The sequence below is a fragment of the Lynx rufus genome, unplaced genomic scaffold (genome assembly GCF_022079265.1).
Source record: "Lynx rufus isolate CCGP_SWC_20201006 ecotype Redwood Valley unplaced genomic scaffold, mLynRuf1.p SCAF_8, whole genome shotgun sequence".
In the NCBI taxonomy this organism is placed as follows: domain Eukaryota; kingdom Metazoa; phylum Chordata; class Mammalia; order Carnivora; family Felidae; genus Lynx; species Lynx rufus.
In genome coordinates, this window is record NW_025814896.1 from 11266512 (window position 1) to 11285203 (window position 18692).

Genomic DNA, 18692 nt, shown 5'->3' on the forward strand with positions numbered 1-18692 from the left:
GTCTCCCTGGGTCCCGGATCAGCCTCTTTTCAAGGAAGGAGGCTTGGCCCCAGGCGTCCTTTACCCAGAATGAGACAGGAGCTGAGTGGCAGATTTCCTCCTCGGAAAAGCCAGCGCAGAGGGCGTCTCGAGGAGGGAACTGCACCAGGGCTCTCTGTGCCCCCCGAGGATGTCATGCGGTACCACCTACTGTCTCCAAAGTTGTGGCTTTCCGGGTCCTGATTCCCCAGGGGAATCCTGTAACTCCCAGGACACTGGGTCAGGGCTCATTCCCATGTCCTTGGTGTAGGGGACAGGACTCTGGAGACCACAGGTGCGCTGTCGTTAGCTCTCAGCTCATTTCTAATCATTCACACGTTCAGTGCTCGTGTTTCTCGAGCATTTCCTACGTGCCCTTATGACGTACCCTGCTCCGAAGCTTCATGCACATGTAATCTCCATCCCCGTTTTACAGATGAGGAGACAGAGGTTCTGGGAGGCGAGGGAGATAGCGTGGCCAAAATCACACAGCCGGTGAACGGTATGGTCAGGATTTGAGCCTCGTCTCCAACCACTAGGCGCACGGCGAGACTTCCATTTTAAGGCTTCCCTCGGCAGAGTTTGTTGGTCTCCTACCGCCGTGGAACGGGCTGCCACAAACCCAGCAGTTTAACCCAATCCCCGTTTAGGAGCTCCCGGTTCCGGAGGGCAGAAGTTGGTGGGGCTCGGGTCTCTGCGGAGGGCATTGCAAAGCTGGATTCAAGATACCAGTCAGGCTGGGTTCTTGTCCGGAGGGGTCTGGGGACGAATCCGCTTCAAGATCACTCTTGTGGGCGTTATTTGGCCCCATGTAGCTACAGGACTGAGGTCCCCGCTTCCTTATTCGCTGCCAGCCGGGGCCACCTTCAGCTTCTAGAGGCCCTCAGGATTCCTTGCCCCACGGCCCCCCGTCTTCAAAGCCAGCGATGCAGACTCTCCCTCACACTGAATCCCTCCCCTACTTTAAACATCTTTCGGCTAGAAGAGCCAGTCCTGTTTAAGGGCTCACCTGATAAGGTCAGGCCCACCCAGGATAGCCTCCCTTTCGCCACAGAAGGTAACACAAGAGCCCATTATATTTACAGGGTCCATCCACACTCAAACGAGAAAGGATTATGCAAGGTCAGAGGTCACTGCGGGCCATCTTAATATTCTGCCTGCCGCAGAAGATCTTAGGTTCTAATAATGATGATCACAATAGCTACAGTTATACCGATACATCTTTTCATTTGTTAGCGCTTCATGGCTCTCAGACCGATTCTACATCTGTAATCCCGTTGGAGCCCAACAGCAATGCTGTGGGGTCTGTGCTTTATCCCCATTTTACCCACCAGAGAGAGGAGAACGCCTACCTAGCCCAGCAAGGGCTGACGTCCAGATTTCTGACCCCTAGCCCGGGGCTCTTGGCGACCATAGTACCCCTGCCTCCCATTAGAACCCTCAGACCTCTTTGCTGTCCCTGGAAGGGACGAAGCATCATTTCCAGGCAGCCCAGCCTACAGGGAGTACTTCCTTGTAAACTCGCCACATTGGGTCATCGAAACTCCAGCTTTTACAGGAATTGCCACTGGGCTGGGCAAACCTCACCTCATTTAGCAGGAAAAAACCAATAAAGCCAGAGGGGCGCAGAATCAAAACAGCATGTGTGCAGGAAGGGCCCAGCCTGGCAGGGGCCCAGCCTCCCCGCGGGGGAGGCGGTTTGGCCGAGGCTGTGAGGCGCTGGCCAAAAGCGAAGGGCCACGCACTCCAGGGGACAACGTGTCAGGTAACAGTCACCACTGCCCTGTGTCAGCGGGCGCCAGGCATTCGGATCCCTCAAGCGTCAGCCCCCAGAGGCCCACATCTTCTAGACTTCCTGTGGGGTACCCCCTTTTATATTTAAACCAAGGCCCGAGACCCCAGTGAGAAACCCAGGACCCTGGCCCCTACCCTCTCCCTCACTGCCCCCAAGGATTCTTGAGGGTCTTAACATTTCTTCTAGGTACCTTTGTGCTGACATGTTAATTTTTAAAAATCCTCCACTCTTCCAAAATTGCTGTCTTTCCCCCCTTTATCCCATGTTGGACGCTGCTCCAATTCTTTCGTTTTTCCTAAACTATTGCTGACACAAGCCTGCTGGGAGAGCGGACTCTAGAGACAGCTGCTGGGAGCCCGTGAAAAGAATCTGGTGAATTTGAGCCGAGGGGGTCTCCCAGAAGGTCACCGGGGGTGCGCACAGGCCTGGAATACAGTAAACGGGCAAAAACTAAGTCCTCACGGGGCCTGGATGGCTCAGTCCGTGGAGCCTCTGACTTCAGCTCAGGTCATGATCTCGTGGTTCATGAGTTCGAGCCCCACATCAGGCTCGCTGTCGTCAGCGTGTCAGTGCAGAGCCCGCTTCAGATCCTCTGTCCCCCTCTCTCTGCCCCTCCCCCACTTGCGCTCTCCCCTCCCATAAATAAATGAACAAGCAACTAAGTCCTCAGAAGGAAAAAGGGGTGCCTGCCATCAGGAGGAGAGAAAGTCTACAGAATTCGGGGTAATGGGAAGCCAGGGGGAGCACACTTGAAAGTAAATTTCAGAATCCCCATCCCAAAATTTCATTGCCTGGAGAATTTCATGTCTCATTCCCTCCCATCCCCCAAAGCCCTCCCCTTCTCCAGCTGTCAGTCACCAACAAGCACATTTCTGTGTTTTCTCATACTGAACTAGTGTTTTTTCTCCCACCCACCAATGCTCGGGGCCCACCTTGACACATCTAGAATCCCCTTAGCCTGCTGCATTAAACAAAGTGTTTTCTACCCGTTATGGTTGAAGTGTGTCCCCCCCCCGCCACCCCAAGAGATCTGCTGAAGTCTTATCCCCTTGTACTGATGCATGTAACTTTCTTTGGAAATAGGGTCTTTGCAGCTGTAATCCAGTTAAGATGAGGTCACTAGGGTGGACCCCAGTCCAGTGACCGTGTACTTAGAACAAGAGGGAAATGCCTTGTGAAGGCAGAGACCCCTGGGAGGAGGTCACGTGACCCAAGAGGCAGAGACTGGAGAGGTGTGGCTAGAAGCCAAGAAGGCCCAAGGACAGATGACCACCAGCAACAGCTGGGAGAGGCAAGGAAGGACCCTTTCCTAGAGACTTTAGAGGGGACAGGGCCCTGCCGACACCTTGATTTTGGACTTCTAGCTTCCAGAAGAGACCATACATTTCTGTTGTTTTAAGCTACCTGCTTTATGGTCCTTTGTTACAGCAGCCACAGAAAACTAATACACTTCCTCAGGTCTCTAACCTTGTCTGCTGCACAAAGCAGTAGACAAAGCTATAAATCAGGGCACCTGGGTGGCTCAGTCAATTAGGCCTCTGACTATTGATTTAGGCTCAGGGCATGACCTTGCAGTTCGTGAGTTTGAGCCCTGAACTGACAGCACAGAGCCTGCTTGGGATTCTCTCTCTCTCTCTCTCTCTCTCTGCCCCTGCCCATCCCCTCTCAAAATAAATAAATAAATAAATAAATAAACTTTAAAAAAAGCTATAAGTTATAGTTTGGTTTTTCCTTTTAATAAAGAGAAAACTGTAAAAGGAGTAATGTAAGGTAATGTCGATGATTTTATAGATGAGGAAACCAAGGCTCAGAGGTTAAGTGACTTGTCTAAGTCGCAGAGCCAGAAAGAGGCAAAGTCTGAACTTGAACTTGTTTTTTTTGGACCTCAAGACTTATAATCATCACCCTCCCTGTGGATCTGTGGATGTGTATCTCCTGGGTTATTGCAGGGTCCCCAACTCCTAGTCCCCAGATATCACCCTTCTTTATTACACGAGCTCAAAATTTAGGACTATCCTTGTCCTTATGGGAAGCACCTGTTCCAGCTACATCTTCTGTAACATGAGCCCTCTTTCCCTGGTGATTTTCATTACAAAATCGGAGATGCGTTCCCACCAAACTCATCTCCCAGTAGGCCAAATAGGAATGTTTGGCAAAGAAGGAATTAATTGATAAACAGCTTGTAGTACACAAACTCCAGAGTCTGCCTGGAGGGTTTTGCAACACTTTTGGAAACTCCAGGATTACAATTCCAGCACAAACTGTTTATTTCAGGCTGTTAAGCCACATACATATCCTGTATGCCTGAGAATCCACTGGCTTCTCTGTGAACATAGGGAACGGAGCCCCTCTCTTCCTTTTCTGTGGGCATTTTTAGTGGCTGGTAGAGCAGGGCTGCAATACCTGGGGAGACCAGTAGGGGTCTTTTTCCAACAGGAAATGGATTTAAGGCTGAAGATTCTTGAAACTGAAGGCTTTGGGTTCTAGAAAATAAGCCTGTTCCTTTGGGAGGAAATCCACTCTCCTTACACTGTGGGTTAACCACCTGGCATAAAGTCACTCAGTCCTGAGAACGGGGCAAGAAAAGTTGTGAAAACATCTGACTTTTCCTGCCTCCCTGTCCCAGGGTGGCACTGAGCTGGGGTCAGGGGGCCTGGGACAGCCTGTCTCTGCAGTTGGTACCAGGGGGAAAAGGAAAGTGCACATGGCACTGTCGAAAGAAAAACCAAAACGGCAGGCTGGCTTGCTTTGTCTCTTGTAAACTGTTTACCTTGGGATGACCAGATGGCTCATCTCTCGTTGAACCCTTGACCATTTCCGGTGCTGTTAACAGCCTCCATCAGCAAACAGTCCCCGTCCACCAGCCCACATGCTTGCACAGGAGTCCCGGGACCTGCTGGCGGGGGAGCTCGGGCATCCAGGAGGCTGACTCTGCACCGCTGGGCCATGCATCTCAGCCAGACGCAGGGACTGGGGTTACAGGCAACCGTGGGGTATAGAAGGCGTGTGAACAACCGCAGTGAGTGGGCTTGAAATGTTCATACTCACCGGGCTCCTGAGTTACAGCCCCTCACCCACCCAGGGTCCTCCCGTGTGGACCCTGTGCAGCCTAGCTCCTCACCTGTCACCACTTAAGTGCTCAAAATGTGTTTGAATGCCAGTATTTCCCCCCTGCCCACCCCGCCCCGGCTGTGTGAGTTTGGCAAAACTCTTTGCCCCCTCTGAGCCGCAGCACTGCATGTTGTAAACGGGGTGGGGGGGATGACAACTCGTCCCGCCTGCCCTCCAGGCTGGGTGGGAATGGGTGGAAAGAGGAGGGATGGTGAGTGTCAAGGCTTTGAAAGTCCTCCCCCACCCCACCCCCACCCCACCCCCTGCCTTTTCTAGGACAAGCCCCAGTTGTGATTAATTTTTTAGGGCACGAAAGGGGCACAACAGGTGCTCTTGTCTTCCTGGGCAGTGCGTAGGGAGCTCCTGACCATCCCGATCTGGGTTCCATCCTTAGGCACTGCTGAACGAGGCCTCTCTGCAGGCGGGTGCCTCTTCACAGCTTTGTGGGCGCAGTTCCGGGGGTGAGATTTTAGTTAGATGTATCCAGAAGCTGCAAGCCTGGGGAAGGGTGTAAGAAACCTGATGGACATTTTCAGGTGGAGGCAGAGAGGTGATGGGGGCTTGGCCCAGGGGGAGGGGGATGCAAAGGAGGGGACGGATTCAGGGTGTTTCTGAGAAGCAGAGCAGACAGTGAAAGCTCTTGGCCAAGGGCCTCTATGGAGGAGGGAGATTCTCTTGAGGGCTTTACAGCCTGGCGAGGGAGACAAAATTCTCACCCAGGGAGCTAGACTTCAGTGGTCTGGAGAGTAGAAACTTAATCTTAGAGGTGGAGAAAGAAAGTTCCAAACTCTTAAAATATAGAAGGACAATGTTGACAGATCTGGTCACATAAATATTTGAAGCTTCTGTCACACACACACACACACACACACACCATTAGGAACAAGTTAAAAAGCACGTGAGGGGCTGGGAGAAAACTAGAAGTCACTAAGAATAGCTAGGTAGCTGGATAAAGGATTATGAACTGAGAAGTCGAGAAGAGGAGATTCTAAAGATAATGAGCATATAGAAATACTCGATCTCGTGAGGAACCAGGGAAAGGAGGGTGAAAAGCCCACTTGCCCCCCCCCCCCGAAAACAACACTCAGAGTGAGGTAGGAGAAGGAAGGGATCCAAGTTGATAAGAAGAGGAGAATCTAAACAGTGCTCCGTGGGAGACTGGGGGTGGTGGTGGCCCAGAGGCTCCGTGACATCAGCCGGGCCCCTGCCAACTCCAGAAACCTGGCAGTTAGGGCCTGTGGATAAGAGGCTGACCTGGAAGCCAGGCTGCCTGGGTTTGACCTTCCAGATCCCAAGGGCCAGAACAGGACAAAGTGGAGCCCACGGCATCACGTTTTGGTGAGGGTCAAGAGAGCATATCGAGGTCAAGTGTAAGGCCTGGGCCGGAGGAGCAGGGAGAGTGGAGGGTAAACCAGAGCAGGGGGAGGGAGGAGGATGGGCTCGCTGCATCGTGGGTGGGAAGGAGCTGGGGAGGAGCTTGTGGGCTGGAGATGGCAGGATTGTTCTGGAGTCAGACAGGTTTGAAGGAGGGCTAGCAGAGGGCAAAGGGCAGGGCCCGTGGCGACTTTCTTGAGTCCCCAGCATCTTGGCCTTCGCAGGGCTCTTCCTGTATGAGAAACATTAAATAGTGTATTTACCACTGAATTGGCCTCAGGATGGATAAAATACACGTTATTAATATAGAAATGGTAACACATATACACTATAATATAAAACATTCTGTTTAACCTAAACATTCATTTCTTTTTTTTTCAAGGCAGTTTTTTTTTTTTTTTTAAGTTTATTTACTTCTTTTGATAGAGAGACAGAGGGAGAGAAAGAAGGGCAGGGGCACAGAGAGAGGGAGAGAGAATCCCCAGCAGACTCCATGCTGCCAGCACAGAGCCCAACGTAGGACTCGATCTCATGAACCTGGAGATCATGACCTGAGCCGAAATCAAGAGCTGAACGCTAAAAAACAAACAAACAAACAAACAAACAAACAAAAAGTTGGACACTTAACCGACTGAGCCACCCAGGCGCCCCTGAAAGTTCATTTCTTATCTTCTGATTTTAAAAGTAATCCACCCATCTTCGTGGGCCCCGTGCACGAGTCCCCGGTGCTCTGGGAAGGGAACCTAACTGCAGAGGTGAGCAGAGACAGCAGTCGGGAATGGCATTCTTTCTCTGTCCTGACGGTTTAGGGGAGGTGGCTCTGATGTCCAGCTGTGCGGGTGAGTAGCAGGGAGCGTCTGTGTCGTGCCCGAAGTGGAGTGGGCGACCGAGGCGGCCCGTGGGTTTGAATCCAAGTCCTGCCTGTGCTAAGTGGACCCAAACCAGTGAGTGTTCATCAATGGCCGGGTGCTTTGGGACAAAATGAGTAGGTTGCCTTAGGGTCTCTGTTCGCTGTCGGGCGGGGGTTGCGAGGAAGGCAGGTGTCGTTCAGAACTCTGATGTTAACAGCGAACACCCCCAGGGGGCCACCAACCTCTTCTCCGAGCTCCAGCCCCCGCTCTGAGGCTCCAGGCCCTTGTCCGCATCCTGGCGTGAGTGTGCAGGTGCGTGCGTGCGGGGGCCGGGGTGGCACAGGCCCAATGGGAGCTGCAGCCCCGGGGCCCCTTCTGAAGATGCTGGGCTGCTGGGCCCCCCAGATTCCTACCCCCATTCATGCGAGGGGGGAAGTATTTGCCACCCACGGAAGATCGCACCTTCAACGCCGCTATTCTCACACGTGAAAATTACCCCGAGTGCCCGCGACGCTAATTCACGAACCCTCAGGAGTTGAAGAGCTGCTTTAACCCAGTGGCTCCCACTGGAGGTGATTCTGCCACCCAGGGGACACGTGGCAGTGTCTGTGGGCGCTCTTGGTTGTCACCATTGGAGGGCGTGGTGCTCCTGGTGTCCGGGGGTTAAATACACAGGGCCCCCCCCGCCCCGCCCCGGCCAAGAATGCTCTGGCCCAAAGTGTCAGTGGAGCTCTGCCTGAGACCCTCCCGTAACCACTCTGGAGTGAGGGCTTCTGATGGGGGTCCCACACGTGTTGCTCGGTCACCCCTAGGACGTGGATGAGGGGTACGCACACCTGTGTCACACTGCCCACACGCAAGTGTTTTAAGGCGAGACGTCAAAGATGGGACGCTGCCACTTGCTAGTTCTGGCCACCTCAGCTCCACGAGCCTCAGTTTCTCAGTCTGTAAAACGGGGGTGGTAAGAGCGCCCACCTCAGAGGCGTGCTGTGGGGGAGACGTGCCGTGTCCAGCTCTCGGCCCGGCGTCCGGCACGCGATAAGGGGGTGCCGCTCAGAGGGAAGCCGAGGCCAGACCTGCAGGGGACCAGGAATGAAAGGAGCTGGTTCTCAGCACAGAACGTGGCAGAAGCCGGTGCTCTCGAAGTGCCGGTTCTCATTAGCAATATTGCCGGGTTCCCTCTTTAGCGTCAGAGGCACTTGGCCAAGCACCGTGACCACGGTGTGGCCTCACCCCGACCTGCCGGGAGGAGTCCCTCTGCACCTCGGTGCCTCTGGCTCAGTCCCTCCGGCCCCACCTGTTTGAGAAGGGGTCTGGCTGCCCCCCGATCTCTGTTATCCCGCATCGGGGCTCCGTCTTTCCAGCCACGAGCCCCCAGCTCCACGCTCCCCCGCCCCTATGGCGGCCCCAGGAGGCCCTGTCCCCAAAGGGGTGCTGTCTCTTCCAGGTGACCCCCTCCACCCCCCGCGGTGACGTCTGTCCGGGAGCTCAGAGCGCTGAGGAGGGGCATTTAAATCAAAACACCCTCTGGATATTTCACAGAGATTCATGAGTCATCTTTACCTCGTAAAAGCCCCCTGGCATTAGCTGGGAGTGTAGATGATATTCGTGGACCTTTAAAAGTTTGTTTTTCCTTCTTTCTTTCTTTTTTAAGAGAAAAGTATCTCTTGTGACCCCAGCTTCATCCTGAAAAGCATCGTTCTCTAGGTCGGAGGACACACAGAGCCCGCTTGGCAGCTTGATTACTATGCAACCAGGGACACGTGACCAATCTTTCTGTTTTCTTCAGATCACCTTTTTTCTCTGATTGTGAGGGAATGCGTGCCCACGGTAGAACACTGGTAACACTGATGGAGAAATAAAGCGGAGAGCGTGTCGTGTATAGTTCACATCTTGGTCTTTTCTCCTCAACATCTTACTTTCAACATCTTCTATCTTCCCGTGTCATTATTCCTCAAACCCATATTCCTGATTCCTGCCATGGAAATTTCCTCCGTGTGGCTGAGCCCTTTGGGCTCCCTCGCACTTGGCCGTTTGGCCGTTTGTGGCCTCGCGCAGGGTTTTCGGCTGTGAGATGGTCACAGGTGCGTCGTGAAGCCTGATGAGATAGCCGATCTGTCCACTCACGCGACTTGTCCTTTTGTGCCTCCCGGCCTGAGCTGGGGCGGGTCGTGGACACCTCCCAGGGCTGCCCTGGGCAGGAAGGTCACAGGGGACTGTAGACTGTGTGATAAACTGAGGCAAGGGGCCCTCTTGGATCCTGGGTCCCGACCCCCATGCCTCGTCTTGAACCACCAGGAAGTTTCCACTTGCCCTGCAGCCCTGGGACCATGAATTCTGCGGGGGACAGGTAGGGCTCCCCAAGATGCTGCTTCCTTTTCTTTTCCACCAGAAACCGGTGCTGTCTGCTCATCTGACTCCATCAGGCCATCTGCAGGGGCACACCTAGGTGTGCCCCTCCCCCCCTCCCGGTCTCACTTCCACGGCGGGACCCAGAAACGTGGGCTTCCAAGAAGCTGGGTTCCTACCTGCCCTACTTAAACCAAGCGTCCTTCAAATCCATCACCCTTTCACTTAAAGAACACCACTCTATATCGTACACAAGACGGTTTGCTCTAAACGGAAGTTTACCTTAAAAGAAAGGCAACAAAACACCTGATGCGATCGGAGCGTGTGCCTGGCGCCAGCTCTGAACTCAGCTGAACGGGGGGGGGGGGGGGGGGGGGGGACAAGTGTCAGACGGCTGGGGAGCCAGGAGAGAAAGGGGGCTAAGGCAAGAATGACTCTCCTCCCGGGTGAATCACGGTGTCTGCTACGCTCACCTGGCTCAGATGGGCCTGCGCTTGGGGGACCCCGAATTCTAGCCCAGCCCTCCCACTTTACAGACAGGGAGACAGAGGCTCAGGGAGGAGGGAACTTGTTCCAGATCACAGGCAGAGATCCCCTGGGCACGCTTTCCTGGCTCAGGAGAGGTGAGCAGATTCCTTGCAGCGGGTAGAGAAGCATCTGAAAGCATCTGGTAGGGGCGGGGCCCCAGGGGCTCCGCAGAGAGAAGGGGAGCCCGAGCTGGCGGGTGTCAGAGCTAGCGTGGCTTCTGTCCTCTGTGGCTTGGCTGTGGGATTTTCCCTCTCAGGGACCATCAAATGTCTGGGTCTTGCCTGTGGCGGAAGCAAGGGGTGGGTGGGTGAGGGATTGAGTGCAGAGGGCAAAAACCCAGGTCAAGCTGGTGTAAGCCGTATAGGGTATCTGAGCTTCCCCCAGACGGCAGTCAGTGCTGGCCCAGGGGACATGGGCCTTGGGCCAAAGGGACAGAGGCGTCTCCAGTGTGACTGCCCCTAGCCCCTGGACGGAGGTGCGGGGTTCGACGGCCTGGCATGAGTAGGCACTCATTCATTGTCTATGGAGACACAGCATTGTCTGGTCAGGTGTGCAGTAGGCGCATATTCAGTAAGTGAACGAACTCAAGGGCGCCATTACCAAATCCAGAGGGTGCTGGAGGCCTGTCCTGCCTACTTCTCCCTGGATGCAGCTTAAACCCCCGTCCCCATAGAGGCCTGGTCCCCACTCAGCCCCTCAGGGATCCTCTTTGGTACCTGATGCTCTAGCCACACACACTGTACTAAGTTCATCTAATTGCATTTCATCTAGTTGACCCTATCTCTGAGCCTTTGCACACGCTGTTCCCAACACCTGGCACACTCTTCCATCCCATTCTCTCTCCCTGCCAATTCTTCCCCCTCCTTTAGATTTCAACATATCGCTTCCCCCAGGGGGTCTCCCCGGGCACGCCCCTTTGGCTGGGTGAGGGATCCTTGTCTGCCCCCCACGCCTCTAGTTCCCCATCACAGTCCAGCCTCATACCCTAATTCCTGTCTCCCACTGGACTAGTTCACAGCCGTATGCGCAGTGCCTGCATTCAGTAGGCACTCGACATGTGTGTGTGTTGAATGAACAAATCAAGTAAGTGAGCCCTAGACACAGGTCTGAAGAGATGTCCTTCAATCGTTCAGTTATTCAAGCAATCACTTACGGACCAGTACTTACTGGGGTCCCCTACTTGGTGAGGCCCTGGGACATACGGCTGTGAGCAAGACCAAAAAGTCCCTGTCCCCACGGAGCTTGGGACTCCTGTGAGGGCCACACAATTGCCAAGCACCTTGACAAGACAATTTGGGACGGCAGTGAGTCCTCTGCAGGATTTGAAACAGGGTGAAGAGTGAGGCCGCTGTCGCCAGGGGGCACCAGAGAGGCCCCCTCTGAGGCGGTGACCTTTCTGCTGGGATCTCAAGCCGGGAGGGGTCCTCCCGGGAGACCTGGGGGAAGAGCGTGCCAGGGAGGGAGAGGACACGGCCTGGACAGAGGCCTGGAGGTGTCTGCAGCCGTGGAGCTGGCAGGGGGGAGGGGCGTGGATTCTTCTGGCCCTTCCATTCACCTCTGGGTGATCCGCGCAAGTCACGTGACCACTCTGGGGGTGCTCGCCGGTGAAACGAGGGAGTTGCCCTCCATCTGGTGCAGACAGTAGTCTGGTTCCCAGAGCGGCCTCCGCGGGTCGCCCATCCCTCTTAGGTATAAACTCACATTCCTCATCCTGGGCTATTTTACCATTTCCTTTCGTGCTAAACCAAAGGGACTATTTTGGAAACTCCTATAAGCAAACTAAGCCCTGCCTGGCATTTGAGCGGATATAAAAGAGCCTTAAGTGAGGGACTCAGGCATAAAAGCCACCCAGCCCTGAGAGCCCACGCCGCTAAATTTAGAAGCATCACCTCCAAATGAGGTGAAATTGTAGGTTCCCTGGGCTGGCGGGCGGTTCTGGCCAGCAGTGAGCTGGCCAGATTTAGCGGAGTGGGCTCAGGCTCCCTCCAGCCGCGCCTCGGGGAGGAGGTCCCGGACGATGGTCCCAGTGTCTGGGGAGCCGCTGGCTGTGTGAGAAGCCCCTCCAGGTGTCCTGGCCCCTGCTGCACTCACCAGCTGTGTCCAAGCCATCCGTCTAAGCGGGTGCTGCCCCAGGGTACCAAGCCAGCGAGAGGCAGCGAGGGACGCACGGGGACGAGGCAGTCCTGTCTGCCACCAAAGGTTTGGGACCTGCATGACTTCTGTGCCTCTCTCCTCTGTTCAGGGGCCCAGCGAGGTCTCTGGCTTATCTCTCTTGCCCCGCAGAGTGCCAGCTATATCCAGGGCTGTCCTGAGCCTCTGAGCGCCGACCTCTGTTCAGAGTGGTCAGTGCCCCTGCTGGGTCACTGATTTAACGTTGAGAATATCAGCCTTGGTCGAAAGTGACCAACATTCACGGGGTCTTGTCAGGGGCTGCCCAGTGAAGGCTCCTGAGATCTTAGGGGTCTCAGCCTGGCCGTCCCAGCCCATCTACCAGAAGGGAGATGTTTTTGCAGCAAGAAACCCAGCTGGGTGAGATCACAGGGGGCCAACCAGTCAACAGCCAGGATTAACCCCATCAGGGCCTGTGGGGGAGGCTGGGGGTGGCCGCTGGCCTCCCTTTTGGAGCAGCTGAGCTGATTGGGAACTGATGCTGGTCCCCAGAAGCCCCCAGGGACCTGGGCTCCCACACCCTGAAGCCTGCAGGGGATGGGGTTTTTTCTTGGCCACCCCCAATGCTAGGCTTCTAGCTTGGCAGGTCCCTTTCATGACCTGCTTCCATTCAGCCTGGGTCTGGCTTTTGGGTGGGGACATGTCCTCAGCACAGCCCCCCGGGGAACAGGTGCCACCTTGAATGAATTGACCAGGCTTTTAAGGCCCGTTATGCCCGGGTCCAAATCCCAACTCTGTTGTTTCCTACCTGTGTGACCTTGGATGAGTCGTTTCCTCTGCTCTCTAGCCTCGGTTTCTTTATCTGCAAAATGGGGATAATAATCGTGTTTACCTGATATAATGTCGGGAGAATTAAATGAGATTTTAAGCCCTTAGAGTCGGTAGCACGGAGGGTGCTGGGCACCCACGGGTCAACCATTAATAGCTGTAAGTACTGTTTTATAGGAACGTGGCCATGCTCATCATTTCCATAATGTCTGTGGCTGCTTTTGCTCTAAAACAATAGAGGTAAATAGTTGTGGGTATTTAAAAGAGTATATGGCCTGCAAAGCCAAAAACTTTGGTATCTGGTCCTTTACAGAAAATGTTTGTCAGCCCCTGCCTTGGAATCGAGCACTTAGTGGAAATTCTTATCCCCATCCTGACCTTTATCCTTAGCCTGAGGCTTCCACTTATCTGGCACCATGGGCTGCACAGCCTGGTACGGTGGCAGCAGCAGGCCCAGCCTTTTAGGCACTGTTTCTGGTCCCATAAGGATGTGCTGTGAATCTTCCAAGCACCAGAGAACACTCTAGCCCCGCCTGCAGGTCCCTCTCTGTCTGATGGGGGAGCAGAGAAGTTGCCATCCGCAGTCTACTGTAACTGATGGAGCAGGGAAGGTAGGGGAAGGGTGTTCCAGCCCGCAGCCCCTGGCCCCCAGTCCCCAGCCTGCACCCCCCAGCCTCCAGTCCCCAGCCCCCAGTCCCCAGCCTGCAGCTCCTAGCCCGCAGCCCCCAGCCCCCAGCCTCCAGCCCCCAGTCCCCAGCCTGAAACCTCCAACCTCTAGTCCCCAGCCTCCAGTCCCCAGCCTGCAGCCCCCAGTCCCCAGCCCGCAGCCCCCAGCCTCTAGTCCCCAGCCCCAGCCCCCAGCCTCCAGTCCCCAGCCTGCAGCCCCCAGTCCCCAGCCTGCAGCCCCCAGCCCGCAGCCCCCAGCCTCTAGTCCCCAGCCCCCAGCCCCCAGCCTCTAGTCCCTAGCCCGCAGCCCCCAGCCTGTAGTCCCCCAGCCCACAGCCCCCAGCCTGCAGCCCCCAGCCCCCAGCCCGCAGCCCCCAGTCCCCAGTCCCCAGGTTGGCACCAGAGTATTCTTCCTAACCAGTGACCCCAGTGATCTCCCTCCCTGTTACCCCCTCATTCCCTTGCCCAGCTTGGCTGGGGGCTCTCAAGAGTTCGAGAAGGTCCCCGGTACCACCCTGAGCACACACCGCTAGTGGTGGGGCAATGGTGTACTGATAGATGCTCGCTAACCTGCAGGGATAAAAAACCACAAAAAAAGCCCAAATTTGTAGCACTTGCCAACATCCAGGGTGTACACATTCCTGCCGTGGCTGATTTCAAGCTACCAAAATTCCCAAGAAAGTAACGATTGACGCTCCGGGGCTGGTCCAGGCTGGCAGCCGCCTGGCACAGGCGGGGAGCGTGGGGACCTCCCTGTGGGGCTGGGACATCTAGAGGCGGGACGGGGACGTCTGAGTGCGCACAGTCGGAAGGGATGGCGTCTGCAGCCGCTCGCACTCAGGTTCCAAACCTGTCTCATTGCTTCCACGCGGGCTTCTCGGGCCAGTCTCGTCCCCTCTCTGGGCCTCATGTCGCCATCTATCCAAGTAGGTCAGCAACAGCTCCCAGGCCTCAGGGGCTGCGTAGATTTGCTAAGATAATTTCCGTGAGACATTTAGCGCAGGGCTGACTTAGTAACAGCACTCAACAGACGGTGGCTCCCATGACAGTCCTTGGTGCCGGGGCTTGCCACACAGTGGGTGCTCAGCAAACACTCGCCAGCTTCCCCCGGCAGGGCGGGAGGGCGCTCCCCGGGCTCATCCGCCTCTGTAGCCCCCTGCGGGGCGGGGGCCTCTGTCAGCCGACGGCACAGAGACAACCAGCTCTTTCCCTTCCGCGTTGTGCACCCTCAGCGCACGGTCTCCTTGGTCCTTCTCTGACTTTCCGCTTTGCAAACGTGACCGCCGGGGCCCGGAGCCAGCGAGTGGCACAGCTGGGGTCTGAGCCCAGGTCTGGCCTTTTGGTTTCCAGTCCTCAGCACTATGTACAGCGCAGTGTGGGGTGGGGATGGGGGGAGCCTAGGAGGAGGGGAAGTCTTGTGGGGGCCGCACGGATCTGCCAGGGGGGCCCTGGAGCCTATGGTGGGGGCTGACCACACATAAAATGCAGGACGGGACGCTGGACAGACGTGGCTCGAAAGAGAACATTATTCCAGGGAGAGGCCCAGCCCTGAGCAAAGGCGTGGACTGTGGCAGGTGGACGGATGTTGGGACGCAGGGGCCTTACCAAGCAGCGATACGAGGGAGGTGGTGCAGTGGAGCTTTTTTAGAGGCTTGGCTTCGGCAGTGGGGTCCCTGGAATCCTCGGACTGTCTCCACCCTGGCCGAGGAGCAACGCAGCAGCAGAGATTCAGGTCAGATATGCAGAAGAACCTTCGACTGTCGGTGCTGGAAGGCGCTGGCGATACTCCCGAGGGATACGGTGGCGTTCTTCCAACCTAGAGGCGGTTTGGAAAAAAGAAAAGACAGCCAGCGTTCTAGGCTGGCCTCATTGCAGCCTGGATCAGAGATGGGGCAACGGATCCAGGGATTCTGGAGGGCCTGGATGCCAGCAGCTTGGCCTCATGTGAGTTGGGCTTTGTCACCCCTGCTCAAAACCCTCTCATGGCTCCCAGTCACCCTTGCCCAATTGCGAGGGCAAACTCCTCCCTGGGGTTACCAAGGCCCCGCGGGAGCTGCACTCTGCTGGCCTCTCCAGCCTCCCCTGGAGTCACGGCCCAAACCACAGCTCTTCTTTCGGTTTCTGGATTACGCCGTGTCCTCTGTACCCCCGGGCCTTTGCCCATGCTGTTCCCTCTGCCTCAGATACCCTCCCCTCCCTCTCCCTCTCCCTTCTCCTTCTCCCCTTATCAGCCTTTCCTTCTCAGCAGTTGATCGCCTCCTCCATGGCTAAGTCGAGTACCCCCTGGGTCCCCCCGTAACTGGTGGCTCATTAGCCTCCCTGCCAGACTGGGAGCCCTGGAAGGCAAGGACTCTGCCTGTCTTGCTCAGTGCACGTCTCCAGCACAGTGTTTGGCACACAGCGTTCCATGAGTGTTTGTGTAGGGGGGTGAGGGTTACTGGAGAGGAGTAGCTGAGAAGAGATCAGGTGTGGTTTCAGGAGGAGCTGACTCCCCCCTGCCGGAGCCTCAGCGTTGCTCAGCCATTAAGAACCTGAGCACAGAGTACAGAGACCTGGGTTCGAATCTCGCTCCTGCTGCCAGCCCCAGACAGTTCCCTAGCCTCACTGAGCTTCATCTGTGAGCTGGGGACAGTACCAGCTGCCCCCTTTGTGGGGCTGTTGTAAGGACCTTGGGGACCATGGTGAAGGGGGACCAGCCGCGACCCGCACTCGACAGGCGGCAGTGCGAGGCTGACTCTCCTGTCCTCTCCCTGTAGGTGACGGCCATGTCGGTGAGGTTGCGGTTCCTGTCCTCTGGGGACGCAGGGGCCGTGGGGGTCGTGGGCCGGAGCGCCTCCTTCGCGGGCTTCAGCAGCGCACAGAGCCGGAGGATCGCGTAAGTTCTGCCCGTGAGGAGGGTACAGGGCTGGCTCGTCTTGTGCAGCCTGTGACCCTGAAGCTCTGATGCCAAGTCTGCAGCCCAGGACAGTGTGTGCGCGCGCGTGTGTATGTGTGTGTGTGTATGTGTGCGCACGTGTGACACTTGGTGCTGGGAGAAACCTGTAATTTCCTTGAGACCCAAAGCCGTCTCATGTCACATGCTCCTGGCAGTTGGTCCTGGAAGTCACCTGCGTGAGCTTATCAGGCCCACTTAGCAGACCAGAAAACAGGCTCAGAGAGGTGGAGCTGCTCACCCAAGGTCACACAGCAAGACTGGTTCGTTCAGCCCTGGAACTTAGTCTGGGGTGGGGTCAGGATGGAATGTTCTTCCTGTTTGATAGAATGGGACGTGGGGCCACCTATCCCAGTTCTGTGACCTGGGGCAAGTGACTTCACCTCTCTGAGTCTCGGTTTCCTCATCCGTGAAATGGGGATCACGAGTGTCCCTCCCCAACAGAGTTGTCGTGAGCATACGATGAGGTGACACAAGGCAAGCAGCCGGCACATGCTGGCACACAGTAGGTGCTTGCAGGAAATTTCCAAAGGAGGAGGAACAGCAGAGATGGGCCTGGGGTCAGGGCTGCCCCACTGGACGTGAGTTCATGGCTGTTCCACGAGTCTCCTTCGGCTGCAGGTACTTCCCGGGAGGAAGGTTCGTTTCCACTCCTGGGGGCCACAGGCTGGTCCTGGCCTTCATGTCGGGCACTGTGCAAGCCTGGGGAGCTGCCCACCCAGGGGTGGGGCAATCCCTCAGGCATCCCGAGTGGTGCAAGCCCGAGGGGCCCAAACATCTGCCTGGGTGAGCAAATGTGGGGGACAGGCAGGACTCCCAGCCAAGCAGGGTTGGCCAGGGCTCGTCACGGCCCTCTCCTGCCCGAAACCTGCCAGGGGTTCCCATCTGCTGAGAATGCAATCTGGACTCCTCACGCGGCCTCACAAACAGCTCCCTGTCACACTGGCCGCTCTCTCCTCCGGGCTGTCCACCTGGCCCCTCCTGTGACTCCTCCTTACCTGGCCAGGGGCTGCTTAATCTCCTTTGGGCCTTGGCTTCACTGCTGTGTCCTGAGGTGGACCACCCGTGCCCCAGACCGGGCCTTCCTGTGGCTCTTTCCCTGGGGTTCAGCTGCACACTCGCGCCCCCCCCCCCCCGCCCCAGTGATGCCTGGTCCCTGAGGTCCAGCTCTCCCAGCTCACCCACTTGTCTCCTGGCCGCTCAGTGCCAGCACGTGCCCGGGAGGAGTGGGTCTCAGGGCCGAAATCCTGGAGGGTCTCAGCTGGAAGCGTGCTTAGGAATCCCTGATTCGTTCTCCAGATATTTATGGAGCACCTACTCTGCCCAGGCCCTGTCCCGGGCTCTGGGGACGGAACCGGGCCCCGCCCTCCTGTCAGGGCAGCGAACAACAAGCCAACAATAATCAAGATGGATTCAGCTGGTGGCACGTGAAGGAATTAAAACGGGGATGTGGGAGGGTGGCAGGGCTCTCAGAGGAGGCCCTCAGTGAGGCAGGGGCACCTTTAAGGCCAGAGAGAAGACAAGTTGATGTTCACGTGCAGAGAGCATGCAGGGCTGGGGACGTCTTCCAGGTGGAAGGGGCAGCCAGTGCAAAGGTCCCGAGGTGGGGATGAGCTTTGAGGCACAGAAAGTGGGTGTGTGGCTGTCTTGGGGGATAGACGTGAGAGAGGGAGGGCTGCGGGGCTTTGTGAGCCACAGCAAGGACATGCAAGGTGCAAGGCGGCGGGGGTGGGGGGACACTAAAGAGCTGAAGCACAGGAAAACACAGCCCCAGAGAGAGTGAGCACCCAGTCCCTCTGACGCCCAGCCTCCAAGAGGAGAAAGCGTGGATGCCACCGCAAGGAAGGCATACATTAGGCACTCCATAAGTGCGGCTGAGAAGGATTAAGTCGACTGGCCAGGGAATGATCATGTTCCTTAACAGAACCACTTTTGAGCTGCCTCTTCTGGGCGTCACCAGGCCCCCCCCCCCACCATGGGGTCTGTAATCAGGGCTGCTAAAGACAGTTGCACAGGTCACCCAGCCAAGGGGGCCATCCAGTCCACGTAACCCTCCCAAGCTGTGTGCCCTGGCGTGCAGCTGGCCCACCCAGGGTGGGGTACCTTTCTCTAACTCACACAGAGGCACTAT

The 18692-nt window shown here is 56.4% G+C and overlaps 1 protein-coding gene across 1 annotated transcript in view; it reads left to right on the plus strand.

Moving 5' to 3' along the window:
- RIPOR3 (RIPOR family member 3) overlaps positions 1-18692 on the plus strand; it is a 74636-nt gene that overhangs the window by 26806 nt on the left and 29138 nt on the right. Inside the window, exon 2 of the mRNA XM_047069864.1 lies at positions 16386-16504. Coding sequence (XP_046925820.1) covers positions 16386-16504 — 119 coding nt within the window. The remainder of the gene's footprint in view (positions 1-16385; positions 16505-18692) is intronic.